The sequence below is a fragment of the Cetorhinus maximus genome, chromosome 13, assembly GCF_964194155.1.
Source record: "Cetorhinus maximus chromosome 13, sCetMax3.hap1.1, whole genome shotgun sequence".
NCBI classification, from domain to species: Eukaryota; Metazoa; Chordata; class Chondrichthyes; order Lamniformes; family Cetorhinidae; genus Cetorhinus; species Cetorhinus maximus.
In genome coordinates, this window is record NC_135891.1 from 77952717 (window position 1) to 77973957 (window position 21241).

General features: G+C 42.5%; 1 protein-coding gene across 1 annotated transcript in view; it reads right to left on the bottom strand.

Annotated features, from left to right (window-relative positions):
- Positions 1-21241, bottom strand: part of LOC144688730 (AP-1 complex subunit mu-1) — a 117452-nt gene that overhangs the window by 58667 nt on the left and 37544 nt on the right. The window contains exons 7-10 of the mRNA XM_078555625.1: positions 18180-18322; positions 16481-16552; positions 8331-8489; positions 590-715 (exon numbers count right to left, since the gene is read on the bottom strand). Coding sequence (XP_078411751.1) covers positions 590-715; positions 8331-8489; positions 16481-16552; positions 18180-18322 — 500 coding nt within the window. The remainder of the gene's footprint in view (positions 1-589; positions 716-8330; positions 8490-16480; positions 16553-18179; positions 18323-21241) is intronic.

The window sequence follows — 21241 nt, forward strand, 5'->3', positions numbered from 1 at the left end:
ACAGCTGAATGGTATCCCTCCTGCTGCAGGCAGTCTCAGAGTAATAGTTGCGTATTCAGGCAGCAAGTATCTTTTCCATCCAACAGTGTGAAAAGCCATGGCTGCTACATATCCACCTTGGGGTAATCACAGTTGTCACATGCTGGGATCAAATTCTGGGCTTGCTCCAAACAGCTGTCGGTGGAGCTTTAAGCCAACTTTATTATCCTCCAATGTCAAACCGCACCCGCTGGTGCATGATTAGAGGACAGAGTAGGGATTTATCTAGGAAAGATCCTCAATGTTGAACCATTTAGTTCCTTATTAACAACTGTTGTGGCTTCAGTGGGTGATGTGGAGGCTTGGGAAAGCAATCACACAACTGAAAAAAAAACTTAAGCAAATCGCTTGCTGCGTGAATCAGAAGTACAGCCAGAGCTGCTTGGAGGGACATCAGAGGCAGCAATGTAATTGGGATTATGGAAATCATAAACAAAATGTTCCTACAATGTCCCTCCAAAGATCGTTCCTCTTTACAAACTGTTTCCAATATTCTGGGTAAAAAGGGCAACAGCACCATCTACTGTTCATAAAAGTACCATGCACCTACCTGTATTCCTGATGTGGTAAAATAGGGAATTTCGAACTTCACGCTGATAGGTGGCTTTCCCTCCTTGTCTTCTGCTTCCACACTAGGGAGCCCAAAGTGCGCTCTCATCAGATATTCCTTCCCACCCTGCAGGCACGGAGAAGAAATGTCAGACAGGGTGAAAGACAGACAGCGATCACATTTACTGTACACTTCCAAGCTACTGTCCCATATGAGCACAGTTTCTATTACCTCCCCACTTTCACCAAACTTCAAACTCCACCGTTGCTAAAGTTCAGGCACCCAAGCTTTCATTGGAAATCCAATGCAAACTGGTCTAATTTATAGACGAAGCCAACCAAGGAGGGGCAGTGGAACTGCAAGAGGTAGCTGAGAAACTATAAAAATAAGTTGGACAAAACATCTAAGTCTAGAACAGCAGTAGATGAAGTATAATAGACATATAGAAAACGCTAGGAAGGAAAAGTGAGCAATGAGTGGTCATAAAACAGCCAAGGATGAAGTTGAACGAGACTTAGGGATGTGAGCAGACTCAACCATCAACATGTACAGCCAATGCACAGCAGCAAACAAAACCAAGAGAATAGAATCACAAAGGAGCAGGGAAATGTTACAGTGCAGGAGACCATCCAGCTTTCTGAATGAGCAATTCACTTAGTGCCATTCTCCCACCTTCTCTCCATACCCTGCACACTCTACCAACTGTCTAATTTTCCTTTTGCATGCTTCGATTGAACCTGCCTCCACCACATTCTCAGGCAAAGCATTCCAGACCTGGAACCACTCTGCCTGAGAAAGATTTTCCTCATGTTGCTTTCATACTGTGCCCTCTCATTCTTGATCCTTTCACGAGAGCTAACAGTTTCGTCCCATCTACTTTGTGTAGGCCCCTCATGATTTTGAATCCCTCTACGAGACCTCCTCTCAACCTTCTTTTCTCTAAGGAAAACAATCTTAACTTCTCCGATCTATCTTCACAACTGAAGTTCCTTAGCCCTGGAACCATTCTTGTAAATCCTTTCTGCACTGTGTCCTTCCTAACTGCAGTGCCCAGAACTATATGCAATACTGCAGCTGAGGCCAAACTAGTGTCTCATTCAAGTTCAACATAATCCTCCTTGCTTTTGCACTCTACTCTATGCCCCTATTAATAAAGTCCAGGACACTAAGCTTTATTAACCACCCTCTCAGCCTGTCCTTCCACCTTCAATGACTTATGCACATATACACCTAGGTCCCTCTGCTCCTTTAGAATAGTGCCCTTCATTTTATCTTGTGTCTCCATGTTCTTCTTACCAAGATGAATCACCTCATATTTTCTGCACTGAACTTCATCTGTCACCTAGATAAAAGCAAAAAAACTGCGGATGCTGGAAATCCAAAACAAAAATAAAAATACCTGGAAAAACTCAGCAGGTCTGGCAGCATCTGCGGAGAGGAACACAGTTAACGTTTCGAGTCCGTATGACTCTTCAACAGAACAGGACAACAGAACTGCTCTATTGAAGAGTCATACGGACTCGAAACGTTAACTGTGTTCCTCTCCGCAGATGCTGCCAGACCTGCTGAGTTTTTCCAGGTATTTTTATTTTTGTTTTTTTCATCTGCCACCTGTCTGCCAATTTCACTAACATGTCTATGCCCTTTTCAAGTTTTACACTGTCTTCCTCAATTCATAATGCTTCCATGTTTCGTACCATCCACAAACTTTGAAATTGTGCCCTGTACACCAAGGTCTAGGTCATTCATATATCACAGAAAAAGCAAGAGGGCATAGCTGAGGTATTAACACAGGCCCCTCCCTGGGGAACTCCACCACAGACCTCCTAGTCCGAAAAACATCCATTAACCACTACTGTTTCCTGTCACTCAGCCAATTCCATATCCATGTTGCTACTGTCCCTTTTATTCTGAGAGCTATAGCTTTGCTCACAATTCTGTTGTGTGGCACTGTATCAAACACCTTTTAGAAGTCCATGTATACTCCATCAACTGCATTACCCAAATCAACCCGCTCTTCAACCTCTTCAAAAAACTCAAACAAGTTAGTTAAACACGATTTTCCCTTAAGAAATCCACACTGGGTTTTCTTTAATTAACCCACATTTGTCCATGTGACTTTTGTTCCAAATTATTGTTTCTAGAAGTTTCCTCACCACTGAAGTTAAACTGACTGTCCTCTAGTCGCTGGGCTTATCTTTAAACCCTTTTTTGCACAAGAGTGTAACGTCTGCAATTCCCCAGTCCTCTGGCACCATCCCAGAGTCTGAGATGACTGAAAAATTATGGCCAGTGCCTCTGCAATTTCCACACTCTCATTCCTCAGTATCCTTGGATGCATCTCATCCCATCCTGGTGCCTTATCTACTCTAAGTACAGACATCCAATCCAAAACCTCAATCAATTTTAAGCCCTAGTGTCTGAATTAACTCCTCTTTCACCATGGCCTCGGTAGAAGCATCTTCCTGGAAGACGACAGGTGTAATGCCGTCTACCTCCATGTACAAACCTACAATTTGGCCCCTAAATGGCCTCTCCCCTCCTTTTATCACATTTTAATATTTAGATGCCTAAAGAAGCCTTTGGGATTCCCTTTTATGTTGGCTGCCAGTCTCTTTTCATAATCCCTCTTTGATTCTATTACTTGTTTTTTTTCACCTCCCCTCTGAGCCTTCTATATTCAACCTGGTTCTCAATTGTACTTTCTACCTGACATCTGTTATAAGTACCCTTTTTCTCTTTATCTTAATTTCTCTCTCTTTTATTATCCAGGGAGCTTTGGCTTAGTTTGCCCTACCTTTCCCCTTTGAAGGAGTATACCTCGACTGTGCCCGATATACTCTTCTTTGAAGGAGCCCACTGATCAGTTACCATTTTTCCTGTCAACCTTCAACTCCAATTTATTCAGCTCAGATCCATTCTTACCCCTATTGAAATTGGCTTTTTCCCAGTTAATTATTCTTATTCTGGATAGTTCTTTGTTCTTTTCCATAGACAGCCTAAACCTTATATTCACTGTCCCTAAATGTTCTCCTATTAACACTTTATCCACTTGCCCCACCTCATTGCCAAGAATCAAGTCTAGCAGTGCCTTTTTTTTGTTGAACTGGATACATACTGTTGTAGAAAATTTTCCTGAGCACACTCTCGGAACCCTTGCTCCTCACAGCCCTTTACACTACTATTATCCTAGTCTATTGTCAGATAATTAAAGTCCCCCATTGTAACTACCCTATTATTTTGCACCTCCAATTTCCTTGCAAATTTGTTCCCCTACATCTTTCCCATTAGGTGGTGGCCCATCGGCTACACTAGGCAATGTAATTGCCAGCTTTTTTGATCTTTAGCTCTAGCCAGAGATTCCAACCGTGACCCCTCTAGGACATCTTTCTCCAGCACTGCAATGCTCTCCTTAATCAATGCTGCCACCCTTCCTACTTTTCTTGCTTTCCTATCTTTCCAGAACACCTTGTATCCAGGAATATTTAACACCTAGTCCTCCCCTTCTTTGAGCTAGGTCTCTGTTATTGCCACGTCATATTTCAACACGTCAATCTGAGCCTGTAGCTCACCAATCTTATTTACTACACTTCGTGCATTCACATACACGCACAATAACCCTGATTTCGACTTAATTACTTTCTCCCTTACTCTCACCCCACCTATTAACTTACTATTCCTTATTCTAGTGCTATTATCTCTCCCAATATTCTTTGAATCTGGTATTCCTCTCTGATATTATCTCCTGGGTTCTCTCAATCCTGCCAAGTTAGTTTAAACCCTCTCCAATAGCAGTAGCAAAACAACCCGCAAGGATCTCCAACTCAGCTCTATTTAGGTGCAACCCACCCGGCCTGTACAGGTCCTATCTTCCCCAGAGTCGGTCCCAATGTCCCAAGAATCTTAAGCTCTCCCTCCTGCGCCATCTTTCTAGCCACATATTCATCTGCTCTATATCCTCCTATTTCTATACTTATCTGCACTTGGTACTGGGAGTAATCTGGTGATTACTACTTTTGAGGTCCTGCTTGCTAGTTTCTTACCAAGCTCCCTAAATTCTGGCTGCAGGACCACACCCCTCTTTCTGCCCATGTCATTCATACCAATGTGGATCATGACTGCTGGCTGTTCACCCTCCCTCTTCAGGGCACTCTGCAGCTAGTGATATCCTTGACCCTGGCACCAGGGAGGCAACACACCATCCTGGATTCACATCTCCAGCCACAGAAAGATCTAACTAATCCTCTAACTATCAAATCACCTATCACTAATGCTCTTCCAGTCTCTCTTGTACTCCTCCCCCTCCCATAATTACTAGTTAAAACTAGTGTCCCCTTGTCCTATTCTCATTACTTAGTTTGGAGTAATTTTCCATGTTTACCTGCTATCTTGTATCCCTCTAGATTATCACCTTCCAGATACTCTTTTCTTGGCTGGAAAAACCCATGGTGTCATGGACTTGGCTCTGGCTGTACTCCTGAGATGAACTACTCTCATCAGTATTCAGAACTGAGTGGAGTACACTCAGGGGACTCCTGCTCTACCCGCCTGTTCCTTTTTGACTGCCTGGTGGTCACCCATTCCCTCTTATCCTGCAAACTCTTAAACTGCAAAGTGACCACATCTATAAAGGTGCTTTCCAGGAAGCTCAACCTCACAGATGCACCATAGCGATGCCGGCTCAATTCCAAAGTCAGGAACTCAAGCTGTTGCAACTGACGGCACTCCCTGCACAAATGGTTATCCAGGGCATGGGAAACATCCTGTAGTTCCCACATAGCATGTGCATTCTAGGGGTTGGAGCAGCCCTCCCACTTCTTTATTTATTAGTTAACCTTGTGACTGCTAATAAGCCTTAGCAATACTATTAAGCCTTTCTGCTATAAATAAACCCTAGCGCTATTAATAAGTCTTAATAATACTGCTAATTCCTATTAGTATTTAACACTTTACCAGTAGTAATAAACCTTGCTTAAAAATAAGACGACTCGCCAACAACTCACTTGTTACTTATTATTAATATTTAGTTTTTATCAAATACTGAGCTGCACAGATAACAGTAGATCCAAATCAGGGAATGAGTTTTCAATGTATTGGGCACTGTCAGTCCGCATCTTGAGTACAGTGCCCAGTTCACGTTACTGAGACACAAGTGCTAGAAGCAGTGTAGAGAAGAGCCACAGGACGTCTGAGTGCCAGTGTCAAGGTTTGAGTTGTGTGGAAAGAAGTGAAGAAATTTGGGGTCTTTCAGCCTAGAAAGGAGTATCTGGAAGGTGATCTTCGAAAGGGATACACGATAGCAGGTAAAATGGAAAATTACTCCAAACTAAGCAGTGAGAATAGGACAAGAGAACACCAGTTAAAACGAGTAAAGGGGGCATTCTTCATAAAGAATGATCAACGCATGGAATTGACTCCCAGACAGCAGTGCAGCCAAAAAGCTGGGACTCATTTAAGAAACAAATGGATGCTATTAATCATAGAGACTGTAGGGTCTTTCTAGATGGGGGAATTAAGATGAATCTAATCTTCAGAATCACACTGAACAACAGGACACTTGTATGCACTTTCAGAAAGCCTTTGGCAAGGTACAACACTGGAGACTACTGAAAAAAATTAAAGGACATGGGGTTAAGGGAGTGACAAATTAGATTAAAAACTGGTTAATAGTGGGTAAATGTAGTATAGGAGATCAGGGGGGTTTCTCAGTGGTTCGATGTGGGTAGCAGTGTTCCATTGAGCTTGTTTAGGGACTGTTCTGCTCAATGTGTACAGCAATGCATATGGAGCTCAAGGAAGTGATGGCCATATTTGCAGATACTGTAAGAGGAGGCAAAATAAATAATTGAGTGCCGAAGAAATACAATTACGAAGAACGAAACCAGAGACCATGTCAACACTGAAGAATATGTTAGACAGGTGGTCGAAGGAAAAGGGAATAAAGGGATATGGGAACAGGGCAGGCACTGGGATATGGGATAAGGATTACTGCTCTCAGAGAATAAACACCAATGAAGTTGAAGCTCAATTCCAGAACAAGGGAGGAACAGCTCTTTGCACTATGACTTACTGATAAATCTGGTAGGCTAAACAGTCCGTTTCCAAGTAATTCTGCAGGATTGACATACCCTACATGCTAAGTATGGCTTATCCATCTTGTCATTTAGTTCAGGGCTGTGGGTTCAAGCGTGGACCAAAGACAGAATTAAATAGAATACACAGCGCAGGTACAGGCCATTTGACCCAACCAGTCCATGCTAGCGTTTATCCTCCACTCGATCATCTTTGCATCCTTCCTCATTCAACGATACCAGCATGACTCTCTATTATCCTTCTCCCTTGTATACTTATGTAGTTTCCCCTGAAATACATCATTGCTATTTGCCTCAACCACTCCGTGATAGCTAATTCCATATTTTCACCTTACTCTGAATTTCTTTGAATACTTGAATATTTTATATTGTTGGCCACTAGCTTTGCACTCTCTCACAAATAGAAACACTCTGTCTACTCAGAACCTTCCATAATTTTAAAGACCTCTGTTAGGTCACCCCTCAGACTTGTCTTTTCAAGAGAAGAGGCTCAATTCTGTTCATCCTCTCCTGATAGGTATAACCCCAAATTTATAGTATCAATCTTGATTTTCTTTGCATCTTCCTCTGTGCCTCTACATCACTTTTTGCTTGGTAGTACAGAACTTAAAGTTTGCTGAAAAAAGAGACACGTTGTTGAAGCTTTTCATCTTGCACTCATCAGGACAAATACAAGAATACCAAGTTTTAAAAAAAAATCAACAATTTATGCAACAGGAGAAAATTGGTTGGCAACTCGACTCCCATTGACCAAGGCATTGCCATGGAAAAAGCAACGGGGGACTATAGGCTCCCCTAGCTCCCGGGTAATTCAAAAAAGGCACAGGGCTTGAACGTACCCCTTTTGCTTGCAGGAAACAGATCCCTGCATATGAATGTATGTTGCTTCTAACAAGTCTAAATGAAGCCATGTTATGAGCTCAACTGGTTATCTTAAATTGGTTGTTAGTGTAGTTATTAGCACACTCAGGATTGTTCATCATGTGCTGCCCAATCAGAGAATCATGTCTAACATTAGACGTTTTGTTTTGGGCTTTGCAAGTGTGGGTTGGTTGATTGTGATCTGTACCCAACTGAAGGAACATACAAGCAAAATACTGCGGATGCTGGAAATCAAATAAAAACAGAAAATGCTGGAAAAACTCACCAGGTCTGACAGCATCCATGGAGAGAGAAACAGAGTTAACGTTGAGTCCATATGACTCTTCTTCAGAGCTCTGAAGAATCATATGGACTCGAACGTTAATTCTATTTCTCTCTCCACAGATGCTGTCAGACCTGAGCTGAAGGAACATGCTGTTTGATTTGATCACTCAACTGTTGGAACTTACAGCCTACGCACCTGGCATTGCATCAGCATTGAAATTCATACACAACGTTGCCCAATTGTATAGGAGGCAGGACATCTTTTTGTACTGACTGCAGCATCACGTTAATGAAAGATATCACTTGTGTAGCCACTGCAGTAGATGTTCTGCCTACTTATTTCACAGCTTTACTTTTTAACATAATCTCAAATACACACAGCAAATACACTCCCCACCTTGGTTCCAAAGCACATAATACCCTCGCTTAACAAAAATCTGATCAATCGGTTTTAGATTTTTGAACTATCACAAATTGGAGAACTCACTCAAAAGGATCCTTACCGGAAATGACTTGATTGACCACACTATTTCACTGCTTTCTGGGACCCACTTCACGTTACCCACTGTGGTCTTAAACTTGGGTGAATCTGCATCGTTTGGGACTGGAATGTGAATCTCAACATTGTTGGCTGTCGATCTACGTTTGAACTGACTTTTTGCCTGGAGAAAGGGGAGACAAAGTCCGTTTGCTGTTAGAGACAGTCCAACAGTTGGTTTAACCAGCAGAATAAGCAATGGTAACATGCACGCAAGGTTTGCAAGCAGTCTTTAGTTTTGAGAACCGCACACTTTCTGAACTTTGATGTTTTTTTAGTCAGAAATGAGAAAACTCAGGATGCAACATGTTCAATAAAGCCTACACATTCAGTGCTGCACTTAATCGGAGGTATAATCCTTTATGTATATTACTGACACCAGAAACGTACAATCACCAGTGGAATTTACACCAAATTCCGGTTTAAAGCTGCACATCAGCTTCAGGCAGTCACATGAGATGACAAGAAATAGTTTTACACCCAACACAAGTGGCTGTCTTGTTCAGTGTCAGTGAGTTAAGTCACTGTCATAAATGGGATACAGATAGAACCACAGAAAAGTTACGGTGCAGAAAGAGGCCATTCAGCCCATCGTGCCAGCACTGGCCAAAAAGAGAAAAAAGAAACTAGCTGCTCATATTAATCACACTTTCCAGTACCTGGCCCATAGCCTTACAGTTTATAGCACTTCAGATGCAGATCCAGGTACCTTTTAAATGAGTTGAGAGTTTCAGCTTCAAACAACAACTTAGGCAGTCAATTCCAGGCGTCCACCACCCTCTGGGCGAAAAAGTTTTTCCTCATGTCCCCTATAACCCTTCTACCAATCACCTTAAATCTATGCTCCCTGGTAATTGCCCCCTCAGCTAGGGGAACAAGTCTTTCCTGTCTAGCCTATCTAGGCCCCTCAAGTTTGTACACCTCAATTAGGTAACCCCTTAGCTTCCTCTGTTCGAAGGAAAATAACCCTAGCCTATCCAAGATAAAAGCAAAGTACTGCAGATGCTGGAATTCTGAAACAAAAACAGAAAATGCTTGAAAAACGCAGGTCTAACAGCAGCCGTGGAGAGAAAAACAGAGTTAACATTTCGGGTCCATATGACTCTTCTTCAGAGATGCTGTTAGGCCTGCTGAGTTTTTCCAGCGTTTTCTGTTTTTGTTGGCTAGCTTATGCAATCTCTCCTCATAGCTGCAATTTTCAAGCCCTGGTAACATGCTTGAAAATCTCTTCTGCACTCTCTCCACAGCAATTATGTCCTTCCTGTAATGCGATGACCAGAACTATACGTAAAATTCCAGCTGTGGCCTAACCAGTGTTTTATACAGTTCCAGCATTACATCCGTGATTTCGTATTCAATACCTCGCTCAATAAAGGAAAGTATTCCATTTGCTTTCCTGATCACCGTGTCCACCTGTCCTGCCACCTTCAAGGACCTGTGGACTTAGAGTCATAGAGGTCTACAGCACAGAAAAAGGCCCTTCGGCCCATCGAGTCAACACCGAAAATTATTGCCAGCACCCCTGCTATCCCCTCCCTTGCCTCACTCAACAGCCTGGGATACATTTCATCTGGGCCTGGAGATTTATCTACTTTTAAGCTTGTCAGACCACTTGGAACCTCCTCCCTTTCTATGTTAATTTCTTTAATTATATCACATTCCTCCTGCCTGATTTCCATACCCACGTCGTCCCTCTCACTTGTGAACACCGATACAAAGTATTCATTTAGAACCCTACCTATGTCTTCCAGCTCCAAACACAAATTACCACTATGGTCCTTAATGGGTCCTACTCTTTCCCTAGTTATCCTCTTACTCTTAATATGCTTGTAAATTAACTTTGGATTTTCCTTTATTTTACCTGCCAAGGTATTTTCATGCCCCCCTTTTTACTCTCTTAATTTCCTTTTTTAAGTTCCACCCTACACATTCTATGCTCCTCAAGGTCTTCCGCTGTTTTGAGCCCTCGGTATCTGCCATAAGCCTCCTTTTTTCTCTGTGTCCAATCCTGTATATCCCGCGACATCCAGGGTTCCCTGGATTTGTTGGTCCCACCCTTTATCTTTACTGGAATATGTTGGCACTGTACTCTCCCTATTTCCTTCTTGAATGAGTGCCACTGCTCTGACACAGATTTACCTAAAAGTAGCTGCTCCCAGTCCACTCTGGCCAAATCATATTTATCATCATATTATTAAAATCGGCCTTCCTCCAATTTAGAACTTTGATTTCTGGCCCATCCTTGTCCATTTCCATAACAACCTTGAATGTAACGGAGTTGTGATCACTATCTGATACCTCTACCACTTGCCTGGCTTCATTCCCCAAAATTAAGTCCAGGACTGGCCCCTCTCTTGTCGGGCATTTTACGTACTGGCTTAAAAAACTCTCCTGGATTACCAGATGCTGCCTGGTCTGCAGGTTATTAGCTATGAGGAGAGGTTGGAGAAACTCGGATTGTTCTCACTAGAGCGATGGAGATTGAGGGGCGACTTGATAGAAGTTTACAAAATTATGAGTGGCATGGACAGAGTAGATAGTCAGAAGCTTTTTCCCAGGGTGGAAGAGTCAATTACTAGGGGACATAGATTTAAGGTGAGAGGAGAAAACTATAGAGGAGATGTGCGGGGCAAGTTTTTTTACGCAGAGGGTAGAGAATGTCTGCAATTCGCTGCCAGAGGTGGTGGTGGAAGCAGGTACGATAGCGGTGTTTGAGAGGCAGCTTGACAAATACATGAATAGGATGGGAATAGAGTGATATGGACCCCGGAAGTGCAAAATGTTTTAGTTGACGGGCAATATGATCGGTGTAGGCTTGGAGGGCAGAAGGGCCTGTTCCTGTGCTGTACTTTTCTTTGTTCTTTCTTGTTCTGGATGCATTTTAAGAATTCCGCTCCCTCTAAACCTATCACACTATGACTAATCCAGTTAATGTTGGGGAAGTTGAAATCTACCACTATTACTACCCTATTATTTTTACACTTCTCTGAAATTTGCCTACATATCTGCTCTCCTATTTCTCTCTGACTGTCTGGAGAACTATAGTACACTCCCAGCAATGTGATTGCTCCTTTTTTGTTTTTCAGTTCTACCCATATGGCTTCACTTGAGCAGCCTTTAAGATGTCACCCCTCCTTACTGCTGTAATTGATTCCTTCATCAATATTGCGATATCCCCATCTCTTTTACCTCCTTTCCTGTCTCGCCTGAAGGCCCTATATCCTGGGATATTGAGCTGCCAATCCTGCCCCTCTCTCAACCATGTCTCTGTGACAGTAATGACATCATACTTCCATGTGTTAATTTGTGCCCTCAAATCATCTGCCTTATTCGTCAGACTCCTTGCATTAAAATAAATACCAACCTTGCCAAATTCCCTTGTGTCTTAACTGGCCTATAATTTCTATGCCTTCCAGACACACTTGCTCTCTCTTCTAATTTTGGCTATGCATCTCCCCCTGCTGAACCTCCTCTCAGGATCCCATCCCCCTGCTAAGTTAGTTTAAACTTCCCCAACAGCACTATCAAACCTCACCGCAAGAATGTTGGTCCCATTCCGCTTCAGGTGCAATCCGTCTGCCTTGTACAGGTCCCATCGCCCCCAGAAATGGTCCCAATGTCCCAGAAATCTAAAGCCCTCCCTCCTGCACCATCTCTCCAGCCACGCATTCATCTAGACTAACCTCCTATTTCTATACTCACTAGCGTGTGGCACCGGAAGTAATCCAGAGATTACTACCTTTGAGGTCCTGTTTTTTAATCTGCTTCCTAGCTCCCTAAATTCCACTTGCAGGATCTCATCCCTCTTTCTACCTATGTCGTTGGTACCAAAATGTACCACAATTTCTGTCTGTTTGCCTTCCCCCTTTAGAATGCCCTGCAGCTGTTAAGTGACATCCTTGGCCCTGGCACCAGGGAGGCAACACACCATCCTGGAGTCATGTCTTTGGCCATAGAAACACCTGTCTGTTCCCCTTTCTGTTGCATCTCCTACCACTATTGCTCTTCCCCTCTTTTTCCTCCCCCCCCACCCTGTGCAGCTGAGCCACTCAGTGCCATGAGCATGGCTGCACTCCCCAGAGGAACCGTCACTCTCACGGTTTTCCAACACAGAAAAACAATTCTCGAGTGAGATGCACCCTAGGGATTTCCTGACTACCTGTCTGCCACCTTTCTTCTGACCGATGGTCACCAATTCCCTCTCTGTCTGCACTTCTGTAAGCTGTAGGGTCACGTCTAAAAACGTGCTATCCACGAAACTCTCAGCCTCGCGGATGCACCTCAGTGCCTCCAGCTGCCACTCAAACTCCGAAACACGGAGCTCAAGAAGCTGCAGCCAGTGGCACTTCCTGCACACGTGGTTGGTCAGAGCTCAAGGAGTGTCTAGGACTTCCCACATGTTGCAGGCGGTACATAACACGGGAATGAGCTGCCCTGCCATGTCTCTAGTTGAAAAAATCCCTTATTTTAAGTTAAATACAGTAAAATAATGTTAAATTATTTCTGTACTTTAAATAAAAACTAGAACTCTTACCTTTCCTTGGCTTAATCTATTTTAAACTGGAGAAAAAAAAATAACCCACTACTCACCAATCAGCTCTCACCTTTGTGCTGATGTAACTTTTTGAAGCTTCCCCATACTTGCACTGGTTCTGATCTCTCCGCCGCTCTCTCTTGTGATGTCCACTCCTGTTATTTTCAAGAACTGGCTGCAGGACACTCTTCCCAGACTGTTTCACCGCGATGCTGACTGCAGGACACCCTTCCCAGACTCATTCCAAGGTCACTCACTTCCTCAAGCCCTCTCAATAATTTCCTGTTTATTGAATATTCCCTTGCTTTGTTTGCTTTTCCCAAATGCATTCTCTCTCATTTTTCCGCACTGAATTCCATTTGCCACTTCTCCACCCACTCAACCAAACTATTGATATCATTCTGGCGTCCACAGCTATCCTCTTCATGATCAACTACACAGCCAATTTTTGTGTCATCTGCAAATTTCCCAATCAGGCCTCCCACATTTAAGTCTAAATCATCAATATATACAACAAACAGCAAGAGTCCCAACAGTGAGCCCTGTGGAACACCACTGAAAACCGTTTTCCATTTGTAAAAACATCCATCGACCATTGCGCTTTGTTTCCTGTCACTGAACCAATTTTGGATCTAACCTGCCACCTTCCCCTGTATCCCATGAGATCTCACTTTCCTGACCAGCCTGCCATGTGGGACGTTGTCAAATGCCTACTGAAATCCACGTAGACCACATCCACTGCACTACCCTCATCAATCCTCCTTGTTACTTCCTCAAAGAATTCCAGCTAGTAAGATATGATCTTCCCCTAACACAACCATGCTGACCATCCCTGATGAATCAGTGTCTTTCTAAGTGACAGTTTATCTTGTGTCTCAATTGTTTATAATAATTTGCCCACTACCAAAGTCGGACTGACCAGCCTATAGTTTTCTGGCCTATCCCTTGCACCCTTTTTAAATAATGGTACAATGTTCGCAGACCTCCAATCGTCTGGGACCTCGTCTGTATCTAGTGAGGATTGGAAAATGATCCCCAGGGCATCCATTATTTCCTCCCTAGCTTTCTTCAACAGCCTGGGATACAATCCATCTGGCCCTGTGATTCATCCACCTTCAAGGATGCCAGTCCCTCCAGTACTTCCTCTCTCACTATGCTTATTGTATCTAATATTTCACACCCCTCCTCTCTAACTAGAAGGTCTGCATCATCCCCCCTCCTAGTGAAGACAGAGACAAAGTACTTATCGAGAGCCCTGCCCACATCTTCTGCATCAACCCACAAGTACATCTCTGACAGGCCCTACCTTTTCCTTAGTTATTCTCTTGCTCTTAATGTACTGGTAAAACATATTAGGATTTTCTTTGATTTTACCTGCCAATATTTTTTGTATCCTCTCTTTGCTTCCCTAATTTCCATTTTCACTTCACCCCTGTACTTTCTACACTCCTCTCAGCTTTCTACAGTATGAAGTATTTTGTGACTATCATAAGCTTTGTTTTTCTGCTTTATCTTGGCCAGTATGCATCTGGATAACCAGCGGGCTCTAGATTTGGCAGTACCACCTTTTTACTTTGTGGGGACATGCCTACACTGTGCCCGTAGAATCTTGCCTTTGAATGTCTCCCACTGATTTGACAGTTTTTCCTCATCATTGCTGTGTCCAGTCCACTCTCGCCAGCTCACCTCCCAGCTTTGTAAAATTTGTCTTCCCTCAATTTAGAACTTTTGCTCCTGTTCTACCTTTGTCCTTTTCCAAAATGATGCTAAATCTAACTTTATCATGGTCACTATCTCCAGAATGGTCCCCCACTGCTACTTCATCCACTTGCCCAGCTTCATTTCCTATGGCTAAATATAGAACTGCACCCCTCACGTTGGGCTTGTTACATGCTGGTTAAAAAAGTTCTCCTGAATGCAATTCAAGAATTTTGTGCCCTCTGTGCCCTTCACACTGTTCGCATCCCAATTGTCCACGATTAACTGGGCCACATCAAGCCCCACTGCTCCCCGAGCCACGACAATTGTGAAATTTGATCAAGCCATCTAATTGTTTAATTTAGGTTAACAGAATACGAGCATCAGGTTTGTAAACTTAATAAGTAAATAACTGTTTATTGAACAAATTGTCTTTAACTTGGCTCTGACTGCACTCCTCTGGGGAACCAATGCCCTCATGAGTATCCAAGACGGAAAACCGATTGGTGACCGGGACCCCAACGGGCTCCTGCACTTCCTGCCTAGTTCTCTTGGACTGCTTGGTGGTCACCCATTTCCTTTCTGGCTCAGGCTCCTAAGCTGCGGTGTGACCACCTCGCTGAATCTGTTATCCATGTAGCTCTCAGCCTTGTGGATGCACCACTGACTCCAGCTGCTGCTCGAGCTCTGAAACCCAGAACTCAAGGTTCTGTAGCTGGTGACATTTCCTTAACATGTGGTCGTCTAGGACACCTGTAGCATCCATGACTTCCCCCATTTTATAAAGACACATAATCTACTCGATCAAGCTGTCCTGCCATGACTTTAATTTACTTCCCTTGCATTAACTTTATTTTACTTTGGTTTAGTTATCAACATTGTTTTACCTGGCCTCAACTTAACTTGATTTCCCTATTGACTGTGTTTCTTACTTAAATGTAAGTAGCCCCTTCTTTTAAAAAGAACGTGCTTTTCTAATTCTCAACTACTTGATGACACTCCCTAACAGCAGTTTCTCACCAACCAATGAACTTATGTTCCTCCTATGATGTTAGGTGGTAGGTGCTGCTGACTGTCTGTCCCAGGGTCCTGCTCTCGCACTGTCCTCTAGGTGCAGCTGACTGCCTGGCTTGGGGTCCTCCTCTCTCACTCTCCATGGTTTTTGATGAGATGGAGAGTATGTTTATTAAAGGTGCCATAATTGTATGGGATGGACCAGAGGGCTTTTCCTGGCTCTTGCTATTTTTATACCCTTCTAGAGCTGTATTATTCATACCAGAGATCAGATAAAAGGAGTTGAGTGTGTTTTGTTTTAAATGCGAACTAAAGTGATTGTAATGGGAGTTGTGATGAAGTCAGCATGAAGTTTACTTCTATCTCCCACCCTTTGATCCTCAATCACAAGTTCACTACAAAAATCTTTAACAAAGATGAAATTGGTTAAATTTGAGCAGGTTGCATAGTATAAAAGGGTTAATAGCCATTATGCTAATAGCTAATATACATCATCAATGGTGTCAGATCACGTGTCAATGGAACTCAAAGAGATGGTTCTGGATGCCGGTGCAGACACAATGGGCTGAATGGTCTCTTTCTGACCCATAATTTTTCTATGGTTCTATGGAAGGAGCCTCATGCCTATCTATCCCTGTTCATAGTTGTATATAGTTAATAAATGTTTGACAGTTCCTGGAGGCCTTGCTTCGAGCAGTCTATGTTAAACACACCATGGAACCGTTTATGATGATGTTTCCACATTGGGTCCATGTTTCTGAAACCCCTGTGGAAGCTGGATGTTTTAGAAAATAACCAAAGTCACTCGAAGCCTCCATTTGGAGTTTTGACACTTGATCGATTTGGACATGGAAAGAAAAATAACTCACCTTAATCATATACTCTATTCGACTGTGGGAGTGTTTTTCAATCACCGACTCAATCCAGATCAGAGGCTTGACCTAGTGATCAAAAAGATGCAGCGGTGTTAGTATCCTCCATGATTTTTAATTGGAAACAAGTCTTTAAAAAGGCAAGAGTCACTCTGGTAAGCTCAGTACTCACCTACTCCAAAGAGAAAGTCTACAGGTTTATACAAGAGTGTGGCTGTATATTACTGCTTTACAGCCATACTCTTGCCAGCCCCTGCAACCCAATTATAGGTGCTGTGACTTTAAAGAAAATCATTAAATTCAGTCTACACAAGTAATTGGGACCACATTCGACAGGCATGACTGAGCTCAGCAGGACAGAGCCTCCCGCCTGTCAGTGGTGCTACAGTATGAACTGCTCTACAGGATTTCAAACTAAGGGTGAGACCTACACAGCATGCTGTGAGCACCGCGTTTCTGAGAATGGCACATTCTACATCTTTTCCTGCCTGTGTCTACTTGGTAACTGATTTGGAGATAAAAAAAATAACCTGCCAACAATTCAGCAAGCACAGAAGAATACAGGAAAAAGTAATAAAATTCAGGAGAATATAAAAAAAATATAAACTATTTTCTATTATGGTAGCGGTATTTTCTTGAGTAGCAGCATCGTATTTCAGCAGAGAGGACAACAGGTCCCCTGGGTTGGGAATATGAATAGAAAAATTTGAAAGCTGTTGATTTACTCTCAAAATGCCATTTAAGCCCCGTTATCAAATGAAGGCCTGTAATCATAATGAATTGGTGACTTTAGTGCTAGGATAATCAAAGGGAACAAACATTTATCAAGGTCTGACTACGTACACAAGGGCTTGTTCTATAATTACAGTTTGGCATACCAATCGAACAAACAGGGCAAGGTAAGTCTTTTTCCCACAGTTGAATATTTTGTTCTATACAAGCCTCTGCAGCTTTTAAAATCTTAACAGAGGATTAAAGAAGCATTGCAGCACAACCCATGCCACAGGCCCAAACCCTTTTCACAACTGTAATCTGCCCAAGCCAACTGCTCCCCACTGTAACCCCTACCACTATTCCAACCCACCCAACCAATAACTCCCCACCCAACACAAGACCATGGTCCAGCCATTTCTATGATCACATCTCAGACAACAGCCCAGTCTCCTACACAACCAACCCATTCTTAGGATCCAAATTCACCCAATTAGGATAATTGATTCCCTCTCCTCTGCCACCCCCTCAATTCAAACCCTCTGAAAGACTCCTCTAAAAAAGACGCTAGTGTTTTCCTTGCTTTTTGAAGAAATTTCATGGGGGAAAACTAGATTTTGTTGGGCCAAAGCTTCCAGCGAAGTTCTATTGGTTTAATTATATTTGAAGGTTTTAGAATACTGATATTACAGGTTTTATATACTCGCTCAAACTTGTACAGTCTCAATTTCATCAATCCAAGGGGCTATCACTTGGTTCTGATAGTCATGTGGAAGAGGAGAGTATTTATTCACCACTGGGTGAGTGAATTATTGAAAAAAAACTGATAATGCATCGGATCAGGATATCTCATTGATAATTCCTTGTGAATTTCCATCTAATGATTTCCTGTAACCTATTAGACAGAGATTCCAGGCTGTGCATCATACACACACAGACCAATACCTACTCATTCATGATTCATTGTGCACAGTTCAGTACCTACATGTGTGTTTAAACGGTAGGACATCAACTCAAATTCTCCATCTGGTGGAATAAAGGAAATGGTTCTGTCGTTCTCGAATCGGGAGAGGCGTACACATTGGTGAAACTTCACATCTTCCAACTCCACAGATTTGCTTTTCCCACCTGCCTCGGGAAAGAAAGGAAACCCTTTTAAATGGTTTTACGTTCCAGCACCAAGGCCATCTTTTTCAAAACAAAGATTCAAAGAGTTTGCCAATTGCTCCCTGGCAGTAACAGGAATGGTGCAGAAGTAAGAACCAACACTTGATTTTGTAACTTTAATCAGAAACTTCCCAATGTGAAGAAATATCGGTCAGTTCACAGCAGGACGAAACACACTGATGTTTAGTTCTATGCCAGAGGTAAATGTTCCAAACTCCGTTTACAGACAGATTTGCAATGCTTTAATATCAGAAGTAGTGTGCACTGTGAACTGGTACCTTAACTGTTCCATATATTTAAAAGATTTATTTGTCCTTTTCCAGTATTCATTCCTCTAAGTATTGTTTCAAATTTCATCCCAACAGATAAACTTAGTCATCTATATTCTCTTAATCTTCTCAATCATCAGGAATCTCTGGAGAACTTAGTAAAATATCCATTATAGTTTCATTAATTTTAGTCCCCATCTCCTTTTTGATATGTGCAATTGTTTATAGCAGGAACTTTATTTCTCTTCCATGACCTGATCTCATGTAATATTTGCATACTATCCAGCTCCTCCACTGTCATTCCTGGAAAATAGATTTCTTTCCTAACAGCACTGTGGGCATTCCTACAACACATGGACTGCAGTGGTTCAAGGCGGCAGCTCACCACCACCTTCTCAAGGGCAATAAATGCTGGTCCTGCCAGTGACACCTGCATCACAAATAAATTTAAAAACAATTCAGTAAGCTTCTGTCTCATTTCACAGGTAAAGACAGATGTGCAGTAACCATTAAGTCATGCCATTCCTTTGTCTCTAGATTCCTGTTTCCAACTATCACTTTAAAGTGCATCAACATTTTCAATCAGTCTTCGGGGTTGCCATCTCGGACCAGGCAGGATATCAGCATGTGCTATTGCAGTGGAACACTTGATGCCAGATGTGAAGCATCCCTCAAAATGAGCAGCTTATGTTCAACTCCAGTAGCTTGATGATGAGTATTCCTCGAATGGAACAACTCCTCATGAAATATATGGACAAAACAGAAATATTTATGATCAACCCTTTTTAAGCTGCTTACAGATTTTTACTTCTGGCAAGTATCAGAGTAAGCTTCAAACAATATTAGTGAATGGGACATGCATTATAAGCAAGTCAAAAATAATAGAAAGTATGACTACAAAACAATGGTGACTGCACTTTCAGAGTACATTGTCGGTTGTGATGCACTTTGGAACATCCTGAGGATGTGTATGGTGCTACATAATGCAACTTATTTCTTTCTTGATTGGAGTAAGAGAAACAACACCAACAAGACAAAATTAATTCACTTGTTGCTGAGAAAATAGCTCTTCCTCCCCAATTTTCTCTTCCCCTTCTCTCCTAAAAGTAGTGGCATGTTGGGATATCAGCCCGAGAAGGTGCACAGCCTTCCGCTACCCATGAGCTAGGACACTTTGCATCAGTGAGATGTATTTTTCTAGAACTGAATTTGGTTGCTTATTTCTGTACTGTCCTACCCTGTCAGCCACACAAAAATGTACAGTGCGCCCTTCCTCCTAAACAGAATATAACATACTGTGGCAACAAACTACCCTGCACCCCCACACAAATAAGTGCCTTGCGGAAAACACAACTATTTACTGACAGCAATGTTTTCATTAGAGATCTTCTTTGATTAAACAAACAGCTGCTTTAATCCAGTGAAATTACAAATCAGAGAATGGACAGTAATCTTCCTAATGGTTTGGCAGGGTCAATTTGCTTCCTAACTGCAGGATGTATGGGAATTGCTGGCACAAACAAGGCAGCTGGTGGTTTGTGGGCAAGAGATCACTGCTGGCCAATACATCATCTGGAAATGAATTGGTTTTGTAAAAAAATAACTTTTGGCTTTTCAAAGAAGTGAGTAATCTGGTTTATTCTGTAAAAGTTATTTGTGCTCTCTTTACAGCAGCAGCAATGAAGAGCATGACAACGAGAAAGTTTGCAGATCAATGCATAGCTCAGTGTGTTTATCTGGCTGCCTGGGAAGTAGGGGGGGTGGGGGGGTTCTCACCAATGTCATAGGCCAATATTTAATCCTCAACCACCGCTGGTTATTATTCAGACCATAGAGCGCCTGATATTAATGGGAAGCTGGTAGCCTTGGTACGCAATTGGCTAAGGAATAGGAGGAAAAACTAGAGAGAAGTATGCAGTCAGATTCCCCAAGGGCAAATTGAGTCTGTATTACAATCAATGCTGTTTTCATTTTATATAAATGACCTGGAATTGGGAATAGGAAGGATAATTTTGAGGTCTCTGGGTGATACTATTTCTACACGTTCACATTTTGCAAGACATGACAACAGCAGATCTGAAGAGGCTTGGCTGGGTAGATGCTGAGTGGTTGTTTCTGCTGACTGGGGAATCTAGAACACAGGGCACAGTGTCAGTACAAGGGGCTGATCATTTAGGACTGAAATGAGGAGAAATTTCTTCACTCAAGGGGTTGTGAAGCTTGGAATTCTCTACCCAAGCGCATTTGGATGCTCTGCATTATTGGTTGACTGTATTTAAGGCTGAGGTAGACAGGTTTTTGATGTCTCAGGGAATCAAGGGTTAATAGGGAGTGAGCAGGAAAGCGAACTTGAAGCCATAGGTCAACCACGATCATGCTGAGTAGCAGAGCAGGCTCAACAGACCATATGGTCTACTCCTGTTCGTATCTCTTGCATACTTGGGGTGGTGGTGGAGGGATGGCGGCAGGGAAGAGAGAGATTAAATTTAATGTGGGTAAGTATGAAGTAATGCACTTTGGGAGAAATAACAGGGTATAGCAGTATAATCTAAATGGTACTATTCTGAACCAATACAAGAACATAGGGTCTTGGAGTGCATATTCACATCTT